This window comes from Geotrypetes seraphini, chromosome 3 (assembly GCF_902459505.1).
Source record: "Geotrypetes seraphini chromosome 3, aGeoSer1.1, whole genome shotgun sequence".
In the NCBI taxonomy this organism is placed as follows: domain Eukaryota; kingdom Metazoa; phylum Chordata; class Amphibia; order Gymnophiona; family Dermophiidae; genus Geotrypetes; species Geotrypetes seraphini.
The window spans coordinates 4561725-4584503 of NC_047086.1; the positions used below are offsets into that span (position 1 = coordinate 4561725).

General features: G+C 45.7%; 1 protein-coding gene across 4 annotated transcripts in view; it reads left to right on the forward strand.

Annotated features, from left to right (window-relative positions):
- The window catches only part of REV3L (REV3 like, DNA directed polymerase zeta catalytic subunit), a 696072-nt gene that overhangs the window by 637627 nt on the left and 35666 nt on the right, over positions 1-22779 (forward strand). For all 4 annotated transcript variants that reach the window (XM_033939819.1, XM_033939820.1, XM_033939822.1 and 1 more), the window contains one exon: positions 5238-5428. In XM_033939819.1, coding sequence (XP_033795710.1) covers positions 5238-5428 — 191 coding nt within the window. The remainder of the gene's footprint in view (positions 1-5237; positions 5429-22779) is intronic.

A 22779-nucleotide genomic window follows, 5' to 3' on the forward strand; every position in this document is an offset into this window, starting at 1 on the left:
CTAATGGAAACTCTAATCAAACACCAATTAGATAAGATCCTGGATGAGGAGAATCTACGGGATCCCCGACAACATGGATTTACTAAGGGGAGATCCTGCCAATCCAACCTGATCAGCTTCTTTGACTGGGTAACGGGGAAGCTGGATATTGGGGAGTCCCTGGACATCGTGTACCTGGACTTTAGCAAAGCATTCGATAGCGTACCACACCGCAGGTTACAGAGCAAGATGAGTTCTATAGGATTAGGTAACACATTGACGAAATGGGTTGGGAGCTGGCTTGGAGGTAGGCTCCAAAAGGTGGTGGTGAACGGCACTCCCTCCGAAATGACGGAGGTGATTAGTGGAGTACCACAGGGCTCAGTCTTGGGCCCAATCCTATTCAACATCTTTATAAGAGACTTGGCAGAAGGGCTTCGAGGTAAAATAACATTATTCGCCGATGACGCCAAACTGAGTAATGTAGTGGGCAAATGCACAACAGACGAAGATTCAGTGCCCGACAACATGATGCATGACCTACTCCTACTGGAGCGATGGTCTAGGACATGGCAACTCAACTTCAATGCCAAAAAATGCAAAGTTATGCACCTGGGCAGCCAGAATCCATGCAAGTCTTATACCCTTAATGGCGAGATCCTAGCAAAAACGGTAGCAGAACGAGACTTGGGGGTAATCGTCAGTGAGGACATGAAGTCTGCCAATCAAGTGGAGCAGGCTTCGTCCAAGGCAAGACAAATCATGGGCTGCATACGAAGGGGTTTCGTCAGTCGTAAGGCGGAAGTCATTATGCCATTGTATAGATCCATGGTGAGGCCCCACCTGGAATACTGTGTGTAATTCTGGAGGCCGCATTATCGCAAGGATGTGCTGAGACTGGAGTCGGTGCAAAGAATGGCCACCCGGATGGTCTCGGGACTCAAGGATCTACCATACAAAAAACGGCTTGACAAATTACAGCTATACTCGCTCGAGGAGCGCAGAGAGAGGGGGGACATGATCGAGACGTTCAAGTATCTTACAGGCCGCATCGAGGCGGAGGAAGATATCTTCTTTTTCAAGGGTCCCACGACAACAAGAGGGCATCCGTTGAAAATCAGGGGCGGGAAACTACAAGGTGACACTAGGAAATTCTTTTTCACTGAAAGAGTGGTTGATCGCTGGAATAGTCTTCCACTACAGGTGATTGAGGCCAGCAGCGTGCCTGATTTTAAGGCCAAATGGGATCGGCACATGGGATCTATTCACAGGGCAAAGGTAGGGGAGGGACATTAAGGTGGGCAGACTAGATGGGCCGTGGGCCCTTATCTGCCGTCTATTTCTATGTTTCTATGAATGATATGATCTTCCACAGGCCTTTGCTGACATTGATTAGGCCAACCAAAAATGCTGAGGCTGTCATCTCCCATACTTTTTAAAATTTTTATTCTTTGAAATGAAGGCAAACTTGCGGGATCCTTCTATATGGCATGCACTTCTGCAACCATTTTATAAACAGCCAGTCTGCCCTTTGCAGATGACTCTCTTACCTCTAGCATTATATCAGCATGTCCCTTTGTCCAGCATAATCTCCAAGCTATGAAGATAAACAGTTCCCAATATGAGTTCAAACCTCTGTCTTAGGTTGTATAGTCATCTGGGCAGGGAAACCCAATATGTTATATCTTACCCGTCGCTGAGCAAATGAACAGTGCATAAGGGATGCAGGAAGCTTTCTCAGGAGATTCAGGCATAAAGGTACCCAGATGCCATGAGTATGGGATATGAGATCATATATTATTTCTGACCCTGGTATGAAGGTCTCCTCAACTTCAGAAAAGCAATAAAAACATACCTCTTCATCTGACCCCCCTGCCCTTAATCCACGGACTATAAATAATTGTATATTGGTAACGGAACCAGTCTGTGTCACACAAGAATAACTACACCAACTAGGATGCAAACTTGCATTGTAATCTTGTACTGATATTATGTATGTTTAACCTTTAACCCATTCTATGCTCTTTGGGGACAACGGGATAGAAAACAAATAAATAAAGTTGCCAGTCTTCAAAATCAAACTTTCGCATCTTCTATCTTTTCTTGATAAACTCATCATCCCTTTTTGCCCTTCCCGGACCCTTAGATCGGCTGATCAGAATTTACCGACCATACCTTCCATCAAAGAATCTGCCCCCCCCCCCCCCCGACGCGATTGGGCACCCCCCCCCCCCGCCACGATCCAGCATCCCCCCCTTCCCCCCCCCCCCCCCCGACGCTTCTTACCCTCATCTGGGCACCAGCATGTCCTGTGCTTGGTGCCAGTGCCTGAAGATCGGCCTCCTCTTCTGCCAGGCCTTGAGCATCTGAGCATGCTCAAAGCCTGCGAGTTCATGTTCGAGTTCAGAACGTGAACTCGCAGGCCTTGAGCATGCTCAGATGCTCAAAGCCTAGCAGAAGAGGAGGCCGATCTTCGGGCACCGGCCCCAAGCACAGGACATGCCGGTAACAAGATGAGGGTAAGAAGCGGCGGGAGGATGCTGGATCGTGGTGGGGGGGTGCTGGATTGTGGCGGGGGGTGCCCAATCATGTCGGGGGTGCCGGATCATGGCAACAGGGTGCCCAATCGCGTCTGGGGGGGTGCCGGATCGTGGCGGGGGTGCCCAATCGCAGGGGGGGTGCCCAATCGTAGGGAGTACCGGATCGTGGCGGGGGGCTGCCCAATCGCGGGGGGGGGTGCCGGATCGCAGGGGGTCCTTCAGGGGGAGCACTGCCGGTTCTCGTGGGGGGGGGGGGGAACGCATCAAAGCGAGTTTCCATTATTTCATATGGGGAAACTCGCTTTGATAAACGAGCATTTTGGATTACGAGCATGCTCCTGGAACGGATTATGCTTGTAATCCAAGGTACCACTGTACTTTGGTCTTATGGCATGGCAAGTTACAGGGAAATACTTTTAAAACCACTAGGAGGGAATATTTATTCACTCAGAGAATAGTTAAGCTCTGGAACGCATTGCCAGAGGTTGTGGTAAGAGCAGATAGCATAGCTGGTTTTAATAAAGGTTTGGACAATTTCCTGGAGGAAAAGTTCATAGTCTGTTATTGAGAAAGACATGGGGGAAGCCATTGCTTGCTCTGAATTGATAGTATGGAATGTTGTTACTCTTTGAGTTTTGGCTACTGTGAGAATGGGCTACTGGGCTTGATGGACCATTGGTCCATTCTTATGTTCTTATGTTGAACACATGACCTTAGTTCGCAAAGGCTATTCAGACATGGTCATTGCCCCTCTTCTTCGGGCTAAAAAGCCTTGTACTATGGTGGCCTATGTCAACCATGGTGTGAAAGAAATCAGGTAGAGCTGCTATAGGCGCCCATTCCAGTTTTCATTGCCTTTCTACAGGCTGGTCTGGAAAAAGGACTTGCAGTGGTTTCATTCAAAGTGCAAGTGGTAGCCCTTTCATGCTATTGAGTGCAAACTGGTAGTTTTGCTGACAGCTCAGTAAGACATAACTAGATTTTTGAGAGGTGTATTCCATCTACGACCTCCTCTACATCATCCCTTTCCATCGTGGAATCTTAACATTGTTATAAAGAGCCTCCCTAAAGCCCCATATGAGCCCCTGAAAGACTCGCCCCTTTTGGACCTTATGGTCAAGACAGTGTTCCTGGTGTCCATCATCTCAGTTAGACATCTTATCAGAATTGAAAGCTCTCTCTTGTAGCGAGTCCTTTCTCAGATCACAGAGGCGGGTATAGCTCTCTGTGCTGTTCTTTCCTTCTGAAAGTGGTCTCAGATTTCCTCATCAACCAAGAGGTTCATCTGCCTGCTTTTCAACCTACGGGCTCTGCCAAACATGATAGGATATTGCAGAAACTAGATGTGTGAAGAGCTTTACTTCACTACTTAGAAAAGACCAATGATTTTCATCTTTCCAGACATCTGTTTGGGCTAACCAGCCAATCCAGATTGGATAGATCAGCGTCTAAGGCCTCTATTGCTAGATGTATTCGCATAACCATTTTGTCAGCATACATCGCCTGTGGCAAGCAGCTCCTGGTTTCTCTCAAGGTGCACTCAGCCCGGAGTGTCGCATCTTCATGGGCAGAGTCTTGGGCAGTTCCTCCCACAGAGATTTGTAGAGCAGCTACTTGGTCTACTCTTCATACCTTTATGAGGTTTTACAAAATGAATGTGGCGACTCGAAAGGATGCCATCTTTGGGTCCTCCTTTTTGCAGGCTGGCTCCTCTGTCCCACCCTAGACATCATCCCTTTGTTACGTCACCTAAAGTACAGACTCCTGAGTAGATGTAACAGATTGAAAGATTAGGTTCTTACTTGGATAATCTTTTTTTCTGTTAATCTTCTCAGGAGTCTGTACGACCCACCCTCAATATATTCAGTTATGCTTGCTTTCTGCCTCGGATATTTCTAGATTCCAGACCTGGAGTTTTTCTTCTGTCAGCCAGATGGTTAAGCATAAGAATATTCTGTATACGTAAGTAAATTCTTGAACCTCTGGCTCCCTTGATGTTAGTGCTTGTAGTACACAGCAGGTTGGTTTACTATTGCTACTATATTTTAAAGGTTGGTTAATAATTGTTTTATTTTTATAAATTGCAGAGCATAACAACTGTATAATGTCTTTGGGGAAGCTCCCCGTACCCCCCTCTTTTTTGTGCTTTATTGCAGTTGAGATCAATTGCTTTGGGATAAACTGAAGGAAGCAATATGGGAGGTGCTGAAAGTTGTGATTGACACACTTCTGCAACATCCAGTTCATGGGAGAGGATTAAGTACCTAATGTATGAACTCCTGAGAAGATTAACTGAGAAAAAGATTATCCAGGTAAGAACCTAATCTTTCAGTACTTTTACTACTATTAGTAGGCACCTACATTCTTCTATAGAATAGGCTCCTCCCAGATGCCTAGTTTTAAGCACACTGTTACAGAATTGCCCTCAACTCCAGTCTTTTTTGACAGGAGCCAATTTAATTGCCTGACTTCTAAAATCAGCCTCTATGTAAAAATATGACCTTCAGGGATACTATATGCTTAGTCTATAGTCATTGTGATTCCTCCCTTTCCCTGCAAAGATTCTGTGTCCTGGGGCATTATGAGGAAAGTCTTACCTTTACCTCTGCAGGGACTCAGTGTCTATCACAAGGCAGCCAGTGGTCTCACCTTTACCTCACATTTTAGAGTATACAAAAGCAAGACTTTTGCCACATCACACTTTGTTTTGCTTTGAAGATTCTGGAGCGCTCTATCAAGTTGCTGTTCGAAACTCGAGATATAAGTCAAATCAAGCAGTACGTTCAGGCACAATGCTTGAAGCTGCTGGAAGGCAAAGCCAACCTGGGGGATCTCATTTTTGCCAAAGAGTATCGAGGAAGCAGCTCCTACAGACCAGCAGCCTGTGTGCCAGCACTGGAAATTGCAAGGTAATTATCCAGAGATCTAGATGTGATGATGTGACTCACAGCTCCCATCTGTTGTACAGAAGAGGACAGACTCTTAAGGTGGATGCAATGTGCTAATTTAGTCACCAGAGTTGTAAAGAGCAGGTGAAATGTGTGTTAAACTGTTAATAAATATCAAAATATTTGGAATATATTCACTAGTATTGCTTCAGAAAAATAAAACAGTAGTTGTGAATCACAACTACTAAGGTGAGCGCATGAGCAATCGCTCACTATTTTCAGTGGCGTCGCTCATAAGCTTTCTCCTGTCGCTCACTCGAGGGCGGGCGGAGGTAAGAGGAAGCGGCGGCGGCCTGTATTTTAAAGTTGAAAGATGCAACGGCGGCTCCTCTCAAGATCCCCGACTGCATTGGACTTCTGACGCAGGTGGGGATACATGAGAGAAGCCGCTGCCATGTCTTCAGTGTCGTACCAAGGGGGGGGGGCGGTCCGCCCCAGCTGTGCACCCGCCCTAAGGCTGCAGTCGGAGAGGAAGTTCGAGCCAGCCAATTGTTGCCTGGCTGGACGGAACTTCCTCTCCGACGGCAGAATTGACGTCGGGGGATTGCTGGTCGGCCCGATGGGAAGCAGAGAGAGCTTGGGGCAGCCGCGGCGGTGGCTTTGGGGCCTGTTTCCCCTGATGGTTGCGGCAGTGGCTTTGGGGCCTGTTTCCCCCGATGGTGGCAGCAGTGGCTTTGTGGAGGGTAGGGAGCAAGAAAGGGGGCAGGCAGGGAGACAGAAGGGAAACAGAAAAAAAGAAAGGGGGCATCAAGAGAGAAAAAAGAAAGAAAGGGCAGGGAGAGAGGAAGAAAAAGTTGGGGGAGGGAATGAGGTCTGAAGGAGAGGAAGCATACAGGCTGAAAGAAGGGAAGAAAGATTGGATGCACAGTCAGAAGATGAAAGTGCAACCAGAGACTCATGAAATCACCAGACAAGGTAGGAAAAATGATTTTATTTTAAATTTAGTGATCAAAATGTGTCTGAATTTATATATGCTGTCTATATTTTGCACTATGGCCCCCTTTTACTAAACCGCAATAGTGTTTTTTAGCGCAGGGAGCCTATGAGCGTCGAGAGCAGCACTGGGCATTTAGCGCAGTTCCCTGCGCTAAAAACTGCTATTGTGGTTTAATAAAAAGGAAGAGGGGTATATTTGTCTATTTTTGTATGGTTGTTACTGAGGTGACATTGCATAGAGTCATTTGAAAAAACCCAGAATAGGAATGATAATTAACATTTTCTCAGTGTATAGTGTGCTTTGTGTTTTTTAATTTTATTGTTGGTAGATCATTTTGACTTGGTCATTTTAAAGTAGCTCACAAGCTCAAAACGTTTGGGCACCTCTGAGCTAGAGCGTTGGAACTGTGTATTTCTCTTTTATCCCCCCTTTTACAAAACTGTGGAGCGTTTTTTAGCGCCAGCCGTGGTGGTAGCAGCTCTGATGCTCAGAATTCTATGAGCGTCAGAGCTGTTACCACTGTGGCTAAAATCCACACTACAGTTTTGTAAAAGGGGGAGGGGTTAGGTTGTGATGACATATTCCATACTAGGCGAAGGTGTTTTCTGTGTTCTGTGTGTTCGAAAGACATGGTTTTCTGTTAGGATTGACGGTGTAGGATTGATCTGTGCTGGTCTGGCTTGTTTAGTTTTACAATGGGTGTATTGATGTACTGCTCACTGCAATATGTAAGATGCTGCCTTTTCCTAGGTACTCATGTGTGACGTGTGGCTTGTTACTAAAAATCATGTTTTTCTTACAGATGGGGGGGGGTGCCAAAAAATGATGGGCCCCGGGTGTTACATATGCTACGTACGCCACTGTATGTAAAGATACCAGAAAGCTGGCGTAGCAAAAACTTTAAGTAAATTGTTATTCTTCTAAGTTTTGAGTATTTAACCCTCCCACAATCTCACGGGCACTCGTTTCAAGTTTATTGAGATTTTGATTTAAACGCAATATCAAATATTTCAATGCATATAACAAAAATAAATTTGGGGAAATAAATAAAACCATTTGAACAATAAACATACAAGCATATCCATAGATGATTAAAAATACATAAGGAGTACAAGGATAAACTACATTTGTTTAAAAATGCGTCCTCCGCACCTCATAAATTTGTGGAGTATGTAACTTGTCGCTCATGCATATTTTTTTTTTGCACACACCTCATCAATCCTTAGAGGGAACATTGGTTGTGATTACCGTATTTGGAAAAGATAGTATGTTTTAGCAGGGAGAGGGCAAAGGTGGTTAGGCCACTCCTTTATTTTACCACTGCCTCTACCTGACCCAAACTCTTATCTTTCTGTCCAGCTTTATCTTATTGGCTTCTTTCATTAGTATCTCTCCTCACTCTTTTTCACATCTTTCAACCTACCATTCCTAGGTTACCAGATATCTGGGAAAACCCAGACATGTCCTTTTTTTAAAGGACTATCCAGGTACCCGGATGAACTTTCCAAAACACGGCAGTTTGTCCAGGTTTTGGAAAGCCCCAATGAGCTCTGGCCACATCTGGAGGACCTCTGAGCATACCTGGATGACGTCAAACACATCCGCGCATACTCCAGGCCCTCCAGACTCGGGGAAGGGCTGGGGTGGAAGGAACAGGGCCAGAGGCGGAACATGGCGGGACCATGTTTCCGGAGTTTTGCGGCCCAAAATCTGGTAACCCTAACCATTCCACTCCATTTTCCTCTCTCCTACCTTTAGAGTCCTATTTTGTTTTTCATTCTCCTCTTAGGAGAATGAATTTTTCCATTTCCACAGTATCTCTCAATCCTATGCTTTTCCAACACTCTCCATTTATTCCTCAGGATCTATCCCTCCTGCAGGACTTTCCTTTCATATGCCCCCTCTTCTCTCAAGTAACCTGAGTGGAAGGAGCATAACCCTTAACTGCTGACCACATTATACAGTGGTAAGAGCGGACAGCGTAGCTTGCCCTGGATTGGTAGTATGGAATATTGCTTCTCCTTGGGTTTTGGCCAGATACTAGTGACCTAGATTGGCCACCGTGAGAACAGGTTACTGGGCTTGATGGACCATTGGTCTGACCCAGTAAGGCTATTCTTATGTTTTTATGTACTAGAAGCCTAGAAAAATAGGATAGGGTAAAGTTAGACTGAATAAAGAGGTAGATATTATAGGCATCTCAAAGACCCAGAGAAGAGAAAATGGTAAAACTAGAGGGCATAATTTGAGGTTGCAGGGAGGAAGACTCAGGAGCAATGTTAGGAAATTATTTTTCATGGAGGGAGTGGTAGATGCCTGGAATTGCCCTCCTGAGGGAAGTGGTGGAGAGGAAAACGGTGATGGAATTCAAAACAGCATGGGATAAACATAGAGGGTCTCTAACTAGAAAATGAAGAATGTAAATTGAAGAGTTAAGGCTGGTATTAGATAGTAACATACATAGTAAATGACGGCAGATAAAGACCCAAGTGGTCCATCCTTATTCTTAGATATTTCTGGGTCAGAAACCCAGAGCCCTGCCTAATAGTGTACTTAGGTTCAATCTACTGGAGTCTCCATCAAAGCTCACTCCAGCCCATCTTAACCATCCCAGCCATCGAAACCATCCCCAGCCCATCCTCAACTGAATATCCTTATATGGGACACAGGCCGTGCAAGCCTGCCCAGTACTGACCTTAGTTCCTTCAATGCATACACATTATTTTCTGATTCTAGATTCTCTGTGTTCATCCCATGCTTCTTTTTCTTCTCCACCACCTCTCTCGGGAGCGCATTCCAGGCATCCACCACCCTCTCCGTAAAGTAGAATTTCCTAACATTGCTCTTGAATATACCACCCCTCAACCTCAAATTATGTCTTCTGGTTTTACCATTTTCCTTTCTCTGGAATAGATTTTATTCTACGTTAATAACTTTCAAGTATTTGAACGTCTGAATCATATTATTTATTTATTTATTTATTTAATTTGTAAAATGTCTTAACCGCCTATAACTAAATGGTTTACAGCATAAAAAATTCACAGTGATTCAAAGAGCAACATATAACAGTACTTTCAATATATACATTTAACCAACTAAAAATAGCAGGGAACTACAGTAGGATTACATATCAATCATTAATGAATCATATCTCCTTTGTCCCTTTTTTCCTCTAGGGTATACATATTCAGGGCTTCCAGTCTCTCCTCATACGTCTTCGGGCACAAACCTACCGTTTTTGTCGCCTTGCACAGTCTGTGTCCCATATGTGGTTTAGTGTAGGATGGGCTGGGGACTGGGGAGGGCATCAATGGGAACTCCACGAACTTGGAACATGAGAATGTTACTGGCCAGACTTCATGGTAGATATCCTGCAAAAAGGATAGTTGGATAGGCTGGAGAGAGCTTGGACCGCAACTTCAGCATTTAGCACCTAGGACAATACCCAGGTTCATCCGCTAGTGGGTAGAGCCAGATTGCGTTACTCTGCCAAGCGTCTGGGTGGCGGAGGTCTACAGCTGTGGTGGTTAGGCCAGTGGGGCAGTTAGGAGACTTAAAATCCAGATTTCCAGGTCACTGAGGTAAAGAACCTCTGCTGGGTCAGACCAGAGGTCCATCATGCCCAGCAGTCCACTCACGCGACGGCCCATCAGGTCCAGGACCTGTATAGTAATCCTCTATCTATACCCTTCTATCCCCTTTTCCTTCAGGAAATCATCTAATCCCCTCTTGAACCCCAATACCATACTCTGTCCTATCACACCCTCTGGAAGCGCATTCCAGGTGTCCACCACCCTTTGGGTGAAGAAGAACTTCCTAGCATTGGTTCTGAATCTGTCCCCTCTCAATTTTTCCGAATGCCCTCTTGTTCTTGTAGTTTTCAAAAGTTTGAAGAATCTATCATATCCCCTCTAAGTCTCCGCTTTTCCAGGGAAAAGAGCCCCAGTTTCTCTAATCTTTCAGCATATGAAAGGTTTTCCATACCTTTTATCAATTGTGTTGCTCTTTTCTGAACCCTTTCGAGTATCGACATATCCTTCTTAAGGTATGGCGACCAATATTGGACGCAGTACTCCAGATGCAGGCGCACTATCGCCCAATACAACGGCAGGATAACTTCTTTCGCTCTGGTTGTAATACCTTTCTTGATAATACCTAGCATTCTATTCGCCTTCTTTGAGGCCGCTCCGCACTGTGCCGACGGCTTCATTGTCTTGTCCACCATTACCCCTAAGTCCTTTTCTAGGGTGCTCTCACCCATTTCCAGACCTCCCATCAATATAGCTGTACTTCGGGTTTCTGTTTCCTACATGCAAGACTTTACATTTCTCTACATTAAACTTCATCTGCCATCTAGTTTGTTCAGGTCCCTTTGTAAATCTTCACAGTCCTCTTTAGTCCCAACTCAATTAACGCATGGATGAGAAAATGGTGTGAGGAAGAGGGATTTCTCTTCGTGAGGAACTGGACAACTTTCTGGGGAAAGAACAAGCTTTTCAAGAAGGATGGTCTACACCTGAGCAAGGCGGGAACTAGACAACTAGCAAATAACGTCAGAAGAGCGATAGAGCAAGCTTTAAACTAAGTAGAAGGGGAAAGCCGACAGTCGACCTGGTATCGACGGTTCGGGAAACAGTACCCAGTGAGGGTACTGAGGGGAAAGATTTTGGGGAAGACACAAGTGGCAAGCAACAGACTATGAACAAACAAGGGAGTCAGATGAAGCGAGAGGGGGAAAGGATGAACATACTGGAAGGGGAAGTCAAAACGGGACTGGATGATGAGAAAGAACAAGAGGAGGACAATAGGAACACGCCACAAGGGGAAGGCAATAGGAATCTACCACAAAGAGAGGACAAAAGAGACAATACTCAGGAGTTGGCAGGCCAGGAAGGGGACAGAATGAAGCATGAAATGCAAGGGAAAATAGAAAGGAAGGGAAAATGCCAGGACTTGAACTGCATGTATACTAATGCAAGGAGCCTAAAGAACAAAATGGGGGAACTAGAAGTCATGGCCAATAATGAGAGACTAGACATCATAGGGATCACGGAAACATGGTGGAACGAGGAAAACAAATGGGACATAGTACTGCCAGGATACAAACTCTACCGAAAAGACAGGACTTACCAGAAGGGGGGGAGGAATAGCACTATACATAAGGGATACCATTCACTCAACCACTGTGGACACAGCAGAGACAAATGCCCAACTGGAGTCATTGTGGATCAAAGTACCAGGAAGCAACGGATCCGAGATAAAGATGGGACTGTTCTACCGTCCACCTGGGCAAACTGAAGCTGAAGATACAGAAATGGTAGCCGAGCTGAGAAGGGAATGCAAGAACCCAAACACCATAGTTATGGGAGATTTCAACTATCCTGGGATAGACTGGTGTCTTGGAAATTCAAAATGTGCAAGGGAAACGGAGTTCCTGGAAGCAGTCCAGGACTGCTTCATGGAACAACTAGTCGAGGCACCAACGAGAGGATCAGCGACTCTGGATCTGATCCTCAATGGGCTGAAAGGCCCCGCGAAGGATGTGGAGATCATAGGACCACTAGGAACCAGTGACCACAACATGATTCAGTTCAAAGTGCAAGTAGGACTACCTATGGGAAAGAGAACCAAGGCAACAACATTTAACTTCAAGAAAGGGAACTATGATGCCATGAGACAAATGGTGAGAAAGAAGCTCAGAAACAGCTCCAAGGAAACTCGGACTGTGGAGCAAGCCTGGTCCCTATTCAAGGACACAGTAAACAAGGCACAAAACCTATATATACCAAGATTTAGGAAAGGTTCCAAGAAGAATCAGACAAAACCATGGAAAACCAGTGAAGTAAAGAAAGTGATAGGAGACAAGAAAAAATCATTTCGGAAGTGGAAAAAGGACAAAACTGAAGGAAACTGGAGAGAGCACAGGAAGCAAAAAAAGAATGTCACCGAGTAGTCAGGAAAGCCAAGAAAGAGTATGAGGAGAGACTAGCCAAGGAAGCAAGAAATTTCAAACCATTTTTCCGATATGTGAAAGGGAAACAGCCAGGAGGGAGGAGGTGGGGCCCCGGATGAGGGTGACCGGAAGGGAGTGGTGAAAGAGGAAAAAGAGGTGGCTGGTAGGCTAAACAAGTTCTTCTCGTCGGTCTTTACAATAGAGGACACATCCAGTGTGCCAGAACCGGAAAAAATCTTCAGGGGAGATCAAGAGGGGAAATTATTACATTACATTACATTACATTAGTGATTTTTTATTCCGCTTGTACCTTGCGGTTCAAAGCGGATTACATAAGAAGAGAACTGGACATTTCCAGGATGGTACATGACAATAGAGAATACAGTTTGAGGATAGAGACTTAATAACAGAATGATAGTAAAGACTTAATAACATCGGAAGATGTTTTGGACGGCAGTGTTTTGGTTTCTTGGGGGATGGGGTGAGGGAGGTTAGGTAGATTGTATATGCTTTTTGAACAGCAGTGTTTTGATTTCTTTACGGAATGTCTTGAGGTCTGATGTTGTGGTTAACAATCTGGTGATGGAAGGTTCGAGTTTTGCAGCATGTGTTGCCAGGAGGCTATCATAAAGCTTTTTGCGGTGAGTACCCTTGAGTGGTGGGTATGTGAATGATGTCAGTGTTCTTCTTGCATGGAGGTAAGCCTCGAAGACGTTCTCAGGCAGATAGATAGATTAAGAACGGACAAAGCTCCGGGCCCAGACGGGATCCACCCGAGAATACTGAAAGAGCTCAGAGATGAAACAGCAGAGTTACTGCAGCATATTTGCAACCTGTCCTTGAGAACAGGGGTAATCCCGGAGGACTGGAAGATAGCGAATGTTACACCGATCTTCAAAAAAGGATCGAGAGGCGACCCGGGAAACTACAGACCGGTGAGCTTAACCTCTGTTCCGGGGAAGATGGTCGAATCAATGATCAGGGAAGGTATCAATGAGCATATAGAAAAAAATAATCTGATGAGATCGAGCCAGCATGGTTTCTGTAAAGGCCGATCATGCCAGACAAATCTACTGCATTTCTTTGAGGGGATAAGTAAGCAATTGGACCAAGGTGACCCAGTAGACATTATATATCTAGATTTCCAAAAAGCCTTTGACAAGGTGCCCCATGAACGCTTACTGAAGAAACTGTGGAGTCACGGGGTGGAAGGGAACGTGTACAGATGGATCAAAAATTGGCTGGCGGACAGGAAACAGAGGGTAGGAGTAAAGGGGCACTACTCTGACTGGATAGGGGTCACAAGTGGTGTTCCGCAAGGGTCAGTGCTGGGACCATTGCTGTTCAATATATTTATTAATGATCTAGAAACGGGGACAAAGTGCGAAGTTATCAAGTTCGCGGATGACACAAAACTCTCCAGCAGGGCCAGAACTGTTGAGGAATGCAAAGAACTGCAGAGCGACCTGAACAAACTGAGTGAGTGGGCAAAAAAATGGCAGATGAGCTTCAATGTGGAGAAATGTAAGGTCTTACACATAGGGAAGGGGAACTCCATGTACAGCTATACGATGGGAGGGAGGGTACTCGGGGAAGGCAGCCAAGAAAAAGATCTGGGGGTATTGGTGGATAACACAATGAAGCCGGCGGCACAATGTGCAGCGGCCTCAAAAAAAGCGAACAGAATGTTGGGCATTATCAAAAAAGGTATCACTACCAGAACAAAAGAAGTTATCCTGCCACTGTATCGAGCAATGGTGCGCCCACATCTGGAATACTGCGTCCAATACTGGTCGCCATACCTCAAGAAGGACATGGCAATACTCGAGAGGGTCCAGAGGAGGGCAACGAGGATGATAAAAGGTATGGAGAACCTTTCATATGCCGAACGGTTAGACAGGCTGGGGCTCTTTACCCTGGAGAAGCGGAGACTGAGAGGGGACATGATAGAAACTTATAAAATCATGAAAGGCATAGAGAAGGTGGAGAGGGACAGATTCTTTAGACTAGCAGGGACAACTAAAACAAGAGGTCATTAAGAAAAACTGAGAGGAGACAGATTCATAACGAATGCAAGGAGGTTCTTCTTCACTCAGAGGGTGGTGGACACCTGGAACGTGCTTCCCGGAGAGGTGATAAGACAGAGTACAATTCTGGGGTTCAAAAAGGGACTGGATGACTTCCTGGAAGCGAAGGGGTACAGATAGAGGTTTACCTTACAGGACATTGAGCGAATAGGGTATGGATATTTTAGGTTAGGTAGGGAACACTTTCAGGTCATGGACCTGGGGGGCCGCCGCGGGAGCGGATTGCTGGGCATGATGGACCCCTGGTCTGACCCGGCAGAGGCAACGCTTATGTTCTTATGTAACTCCACTAAATATTATTTTATTACGTCGCACTTCGTCCCTGTTTCTAGATCGTTTATAAATACATTGAACAGCAGCGGTCCGAGTACCCACCCCTGCGGAACACCATTCATGACCCTCCTCCAGTCAGAGTAGTGGTCCTTCACTCCTACCCTTTGCTTCCTAACCAATTTTTGATCCATCTATGTACGTCTCCTTCCACCCCATATTTCTTCAGTTTCCGTAGTAGGCGTTCATGGGTTACCTTGTCAAAGGCTTTTTGGAAAACTAGGTATACGATGTCTATGGGGTCCCCTTTGTCCATTTGTTTGTTAATTCCTTCGAAGAAGTGCAAAAGGATCTATCTCCCTGTGATCTGTTTTCAGCTCTGTCTGCAGTTTCTCTCATTCAGCACATGTACAGGTTTCAGTGTTTCCCTGTCAGCATATGTTTCTGTGAGTACAAGCTAACAGCTTAAATCAGAGATTTTGTGGCGTCTTAAAAAAAGGTGCTTTTAGATGGTTTCCCTGCATGCCCTACACCCCCTCCCCCAACCCCTAAAATCTTAAAATCTGTGTTTGAGGGTTCACAAATTTTAAATCTTGCCACCAGCCAACACCTGCAGGTTTGCATTCAGGACAAATTCATCGCCTAAACAGATGACCTTTTCTCACTATGATATTTCCCCTTGACAAACCTGATGTAATTCCTCATGCAACTCCTATTTCTTATGTAACATTTCTCTCCTTTGCTGATTGTCCAGCCTTCTTTCAATGTAAACTGCCTAGAAGTCATTTTGACTATGACAGTATAGAAAAATAAAGTTATTATTATTTAAATCTGTCCCCATATGCCTTATGACAAAGATCACGCCCCATTTGAGTAGCCTTCCTCTGGACCGACTCCATCCTTTTTATATCCTTTTGAAGGTGCAGCCTCCAGAATTGTATACAATATTCTAAATGAGGTCTCAGCAGAGTCTTATACAGAGGTATCAATACCTCCCTTTTCCTACTGGCCATACCTCTCCCTTTGCAACCTAGCATCCTTCTAGCTTTTGCCGTCACCTTTTCATCCTTGGCCACCTTAAGATCATCATATACAATCACACCCAAGTCCTGCTCTTTTGTCATGAACATAAGTTCTTCACCCCCTAAACTGTACCATTCCTTTGGGTTTTTGCAGCCCAAATGCATGACCTTAGAACATAAGAATACTGGGTCAGACCAATGGTCCATCAAGCGCAGTAGCCCGTTCTCACAGTGGTTAATCCAGGTCACTAGTACCTGGCCAAAACCCAAAGAGTAGCAGCATTCCAGGTTACTGATTCAGGGCAAGCAATGGCTTCCCCTATAAGCAGAAGAGGCTACTGTGGCTTATGGCTTTCAGAACTTTCTTTCTCGAAAGCTCCATTTCCTTGTGGCTTAGACCAAGGCCAGTTCTCAAATACCACTGTATACCTGAACAGCAATTGGTCTCCCTAGCGCCCCCAGGTGCTATCATCTGAGGTGCTGGGATATAGCGACTTTGCGTACAACCAAGTCCGCCAGCTTCAGGAACTCTGAACTACTGGAACACTGGTTACATCTGCTCCTTCCGCCTCACTAGATGCTGCTGTTCTTGTTCCACAACAAGGTCCAACATGAAAGTAAATCCACTTCCAGGTTTTAACTCAAACCAAAAAAAAAATTTGTAAACTTCTCCCTATTGGGAGTGCAGGTTCCAAACAGCATGAGTAAATCAGTTCATATGTCCACTAATAAGCCTTGGTCAGTTCAATGTAAATTTTCCAAAACTAAAAACAAAAAAAAATGAGGGGGGGGTGGAGTGCTTACTTTGGCCAGTGTGAGATGCTAGATCTAATCCGTTGAGGAAGCCTGGGCCCTACTCAAGGGCACGGTGCACGAAGCACAAAACCTGTATGTCCCCAGGTTTAGAAAAGGGTGCAAAAAGAATCGAACCAAAAACCCGGCGTGGATAACAGATGCAGTGAAAAAGGCGATAAGTGACAAGAAAACATCATTCAGAAAATGGAAAAAGGACCAAACAAAGGACAACCAGAAGGAGCACAAAAGGCACCAAAAAGACTGTCACTGAGTGGTTAGGAAAGCAAAAAGAGAATATGAGGAGAGACTGGCAGGGGAAGCAAGAAACTTCAAACCATTCTTCAGGTATGTGAAGGGGAAACAACCAGCCAGGGAGCAAGTGGGACCATTAGACGATGGAGACAGGAAGGGAGTGATAAAGGAGGAAAAAGAGATAGCTGACAGGTTAAACAAGTTCTTCTCGTCAGTCTTCACGAGAAAGGACACATCCAATATCCCAAAACCCGAGGAGATCACAAACGAAGACCATGACGAAAAACTGGTCCAACTAGAGGTAAGCAAAGAGGATGTCCTCAGACAGATAGACAGACTGAAGAGCGACAAATCACCAGGCCCGGACGGCATCCACACAAGAGTACTAAAAGAACTGAGAAACGAAATAGCGGAAACACTTCGCCAAATATGTAACCTATCCTTAAAAACTGGGGAGATCCCAGAGGACTGGAAAATAGCAAATGTCACGCCCATCTTTAAGAAGGGATCAAGGGGTGACCCGGGAAACTACAGGCAAGTGAGCTTGACCTCGGTTCCGGGAAAGATGATGGAAGCACTGGTTAAGGACACAATCTGCGAACACATAGAAAACAATGGACAACTGAAGGCGAGCCAGCACGGCTTCTGCAAAGGAAGGTCGTGCCTCACGAACTTGCTGTACTTCTTTGAAGGAATAAACAGCCAGATGGATAAAGGGGAATCCATAGACATCATTTACCTTGACTTCCAAAAAGCCTTCGACAAGGTACCTCACGAACGACTGCTTAAGAAGCTGTGGTGCCACGGGGTGCAGGGGGATGTCCACCGATGGATCAAACACTGGCTGGCAGGCAGGAAACAGAGAGTTGGAGTAAAGGGCCATTACTCAGACTGGCAATGGGTCACAAGCGGAGTTCCACAGGGGTCGGTGCTGGGACCGCTCCTGTTCAATATATTTATTAACCACCTGGAGACGGGGACGAAATGTGAGGTTATTAAATTTGCGGATGACACCAAACTCTGCAGCAGAGTTAGAACCACGGAAGACTGTGAAGACCTGCAAAGGGACCTAACGAGACTGGAAGAGTGGGCAAAAAAGTGGCAAATGAGTTTTAACATAGAGAAATGCAAGGTCATGCATGTAGGGAAAAAGAACCCGATGTTCAGATACAAAATGGGGGGATCATTGCTAGGGGTGAGCAACCTTGAAAGAGATCTGGGGGTGATGGTGGACTCAACATTGAAAGCATCGGCACAGTGTGCAACAGCCTCAAAGAAAGCAAACAGAATGCTGGGTATCATTAAAAAGGGTATTACAACCAGGACGAAGGAAGTCATCATTCCGCTGTATCGTGCAATGGTGTGTCCACATCTGGAGTACTGTGTCCAGTACTGGTCGCCGTACCTCAAGAAGGACATGGCAGTACTTGAGGGGGTCCAGAGAAGAGCGACTAAACTGATAAAAGGTATGGAAAACTTTTCATACGCTGACAGGTTGAAAATGCTGGGGCTGTTCTCCTTGGAAAAGTGGAGACTTAGAGGAGACATGATAGAAACCTTCAAAATCCTGAGGGGCATAGAGAAGGTAGACAGGGACAGATTCTTCAGACTGTGGGGAACCACAAGTACAAGGGGTCACTCGGAGAAACTGAGAGGGGACAGGTTTAGAACAAATGCTAGGAAGTTCTTTTTTATCCAGAGGGTGGTTGACACATGGATCGAGCTCCCGGAGGTTGTGATAGGCCAGAGCACATTACAGGGGTTCAAGGAAGGTTTAGATAAGTTCCTAAAGGATAAGGGGATTGAGGGGTACAGATAGAAGTAGAGGTAGGTTAGAGAAATGGTCAGGAACCACTTCACAGGTCATAGACCTGATGGGCCGCCGCGGGAGCGGACCGCTGGGCGTGATGGACCTCTGGTCTGACCCAGTGGAGGCAACTTCTTATGTTCTTAAGTTTATATACCGCATCATCTCCATGAGTATGGAGCTCGACACGGTTTACAAGAACTTAAATAGTAGGTAGAGAAGAAGAAAAAGGTTTACATGAACTTATGTGTAGAAGGGAGGAGAAAAAGGGGGGGGAGGATAGAGTTACAATTTGATGAAAAGCCAGGTTTTCAGTTGTTTGCGGAATAATTGAAGGGAGTCCAGGTTCCGCAACGGGATGGTGAGGTCATTCCAAAGACCTGTGATTTTGGAGAGAAGGGATTTTCCCAGTTTGCCTGCATAGTGGATGCCGCATAGAGAGGGGAAGGCTAGTTTATACCTTTGGGCAGTTCTGGAGGAGTCGGGACTGGAGGAGTTGAAGGATAGCGGGATAAGAGGAGGGAGGATGCCGTGAATGATCTTAAAAGCCAGGCAGGAACATTTGAAATGGATTCTGGAGATTATTGGGAGCCAGTGAAGTTTGGCAAGGAGTGGGGAGGCATGGTCAGATTTGCGTTTTGAGAAGATCAGTTTGGCTGCAGTATTCTGGATTAGTTGGAGTCTTAGAAGACTTTTTTGATAGATTTAAGTAGATGGCGTTGCAGTAATCTAGTTTGGAGAGGATGATGGATTGGACAAGGATGGCAAAGTGTTGTTGGCTGAAGTAGGATCTAGCTTTCCTCAGCATGTGGAGGCTGAAAAAGCATGATTTTGCCAAGGAATTGAGGTGGTCATTGAGGGAGAGAGAGGACTCAATAATGATGCCAAGGACCTTGCATGAGAATTCGAGCTGTAGTGTATCGCCTGTGGGTAGTGCGAAAAGGGTGGGCAGGTGTTCGAATTTTGGGCCGAGCCAGAGTAATTTTGTTTTTGATTTGTTTAGTTTCATCTGCACCGAGAGGGACCAGGCACGGAGTCTCCTTATGCAAGCTGTAATGTTTTCGTGGAGGTTGGTGAGGTTCTGGTCAGTCTCAAGGAGGACAAGGATGTCATCTGCGTAAGTGTAGATTGTTTCAAGGGGGGATAGTTGAAGGAGTTTCAGGGAGGACATGTAGATGTTAAAGAGAATAGGGGAAAGGGGTGATCCCTGAGGGACACCGTAAGATGGAGTCCAAGGAGTGGACATAGTGCCATTTGTGTTGACGGTGTAGGTGCGGGAGCGTAAGAAGTTTGAGAACCACATTAGAACGGTGGAGTCAATTCCATTCTCGGAAAGTTGGTAAAGTAGTATGTCGTGATGGACGACATCAAAAGCAGCAGAAAGATCGAATTGTAATAGGACAGCGAATTTGTTACGTGAGTGTAGTTGTACCTTTGAAATTAGGAAGACTAGGAGGGATTCGGTGCTGAAGCTGGGTCTGAAGCCATGTTGGTAGGGGTGAAGAATGGAGAATCTCTCGAGATAGGAAGAGAGCTGGGTAGCAACTATGGTTTCTAGGAGTTTGGTAAGTAGAGGGATATTTACTATGGGATGGTAGATCCCCAAACTGCAACCAAATTAAATGCTTGTGTGGCGGAGTGCAGGGTTAATAGGTACTAAACCTGGTCCCTACACTGGAATGGCCCAGCAAGCTTCATCCAAATGACACACACAGCAAACTTTGGTGCATTCAGGATAAATCATATGGCATAAAGCCAAGTGGTGAAAAAATAATTCCAAAACCAAAATGAAATCGTTTTTAAGCTTCAGGCAAGCAATTGTTACAAGCATAAGGAAAATGCCCTTCCTCCAACTCCACACTACTGCAATGAGATCTTTAATGTTTAGCTTTAATTCCAAACAATCATTGATCATATGGATAAGTCTCTTCCCAGAACATATCCTGATCAGATTCTGTGAAATCTGGAAGCATTTCCACATCAGAACAAATACTCTCTCCTTCCAACCAGTAAACACAGCTTCTGACTGGGGATTAGCTATCTGATCCATTTCCCAACACCCCTAGCAGATAGATAACATTTGGTGTTGTAAATTCCCTTTAAGATAGTCCCTGGAGAGAAGCAGCTAGGAGACTTCACTTGCCTTTCTGAGATCTCCTGTGGTGTCTTGTTCTGGATCCTGGTTCACATCGTGCCTGTGCTTCGTGTTTGTCCTCTGTCTTCCTCCACTTCTCTCTCTCTCTCTCTCTGAACAATCCCTGTATTTAACCAGGTGAGCTGAGCCACTCGGCTCTCTGATTGGGTGCTCAGCAACTTGCTAAATTATCTCTCTGGCTGCAGCAGTTTTGGAAGTGGGTGTGAAACCTCTCCTTATCTATGGCCAATGAAAGACAAATAAACCCCAGTTCCTGCACTATCTGGAACTGCTTCTTCCTCCATATTTGCTGTGATAGGGGATTAACAGACACATGAATACGGAAAAAACGCAAATAACTTTTTCATATGTTATTCGCTGTTTTCTATTAAAAACCATTGTGAATATGGTGAAACCGCGAATAACATGGTGGGAGACCTGAAGGAGAGGCAAAACACAGTGAAGAAAGTGGTGGGAATTGGCGATTTTTCTCTGTAAACGCTTGGAATCTGCGATTTCTCTATGAAGGCTGACGTAATTTGGGAGTAGGAGCCAGCAAGCTAAAAACCGCGATTGCTGAAACCGCGAATACGGAGGGAGAAGTGTACTGGTATTGCAACCAGTGGCAGGGTTGTTATTAACTGACACACTGTGTGTCAGGGCAGTGTGTCTCAAACTTTCTCAAGCCGGGGCACACTAAAGGTAGTGGCCACAGCTCAAGGCGCCCGAAAGTGTGTGGATGTCACTGTGATGACATCATCACATCAATCCATGCGCAGAGGCCCTCCAGACAGGCCCTGAGACGCCAGTAGCAGGTGCCATAAGGGAATAGGGCCGAAGAGAAGCGCTGGCGCCAGCTGATTACCTACAGCAGTGTTTCTCAACTATTTCAAGCTAAGTATCCCCTAAGTCTAACAAATATCAACTGCGTATTCCAACCACAAACCTTCCAGTGTGCAGCAACTTTCCTTTCCCTCCCCTTCTGCCAGGTCCAATAGCACTTCCTCTCCCTATCCCCCTCCCCATACACAGCAATACCTCTCTTCCCTTCCCTCCTCCTCTGTCCAGACCTCTGTCCCTCTCCTCTTTCTAGACCTCTCCTCTTTCTAGCGGCAGCTCACTGTGCTTTTAACTTCCCCACACAGCTGCCGTTAGTATTAGTTTAGACCAGGGCTGCCCAAGTCCAGTCCTCAAGATCTACTAGCAGCCAGGTTTTCAGGATATCCATAATGAATATGCATGAGAGAGAATATGCATACCTGCACTGCCTTCTTGGTATGCAAATCTCTCTCATGTATGTTCATTGTGGATATCCTGAAAACCTGGCCTACCAGGAGATCTCGAGGACCAGACTTGGGCAGCCCTGGTTTAGACGCTAGGCTGGCCCGCCTCTGACGAAAGAGGAAGTTGCATCATCGAAGCAAACTGGTCTAGCAAAGGCCCCGAGGCTAATGCTAGTGGTAGCTGTGTGGCGAAGTTAAATGCACACTGAGCTGCTGGTCCGGGGGTGAAGGGTGGGAAAGAAGATGAGGAAGGCAGGAGTCCCGGGAGATATGCAATGGCAGCAAGAAGTCGCTAGACATGCATGGCTAGCACATGGATGTGCATCTCGCAGCAAGAGGCAAGTCAGCCAGCCGGTGCCTCTCTTCCTCCTCAGTGTGCCGCGACACACTTGGGCTCTCAGGCGGAACAGTTTGCGATGCACTGTCTTAGGGCTTGGCCACTTTTCCCTGCCACAACAGGTACTAACTTACCCAGAGTCACAAGTAGTTGCAGTAGGACTCAAACTCATCCTGAGGGTGCTGAGGCAGCTATAGTTCAGGTTCCTCTTTTCCACATGCATCACTTTGCACTTGCTCACATTAAATGTCATCTGCCATTTTGATGCCCAGTCTTCCAGTCTCACAAGATCCGCTTGCAATTTTTCACCATTCTCCAGTGATTTAACAACTTTGAACAATTTTGTGTCATCAACAAATTAATTATCTCACTAGTCATTCCCATCTCCAGATCATTGATAAATAAGTTAAAAAGCAGCAGTCCCAGCACAGACCC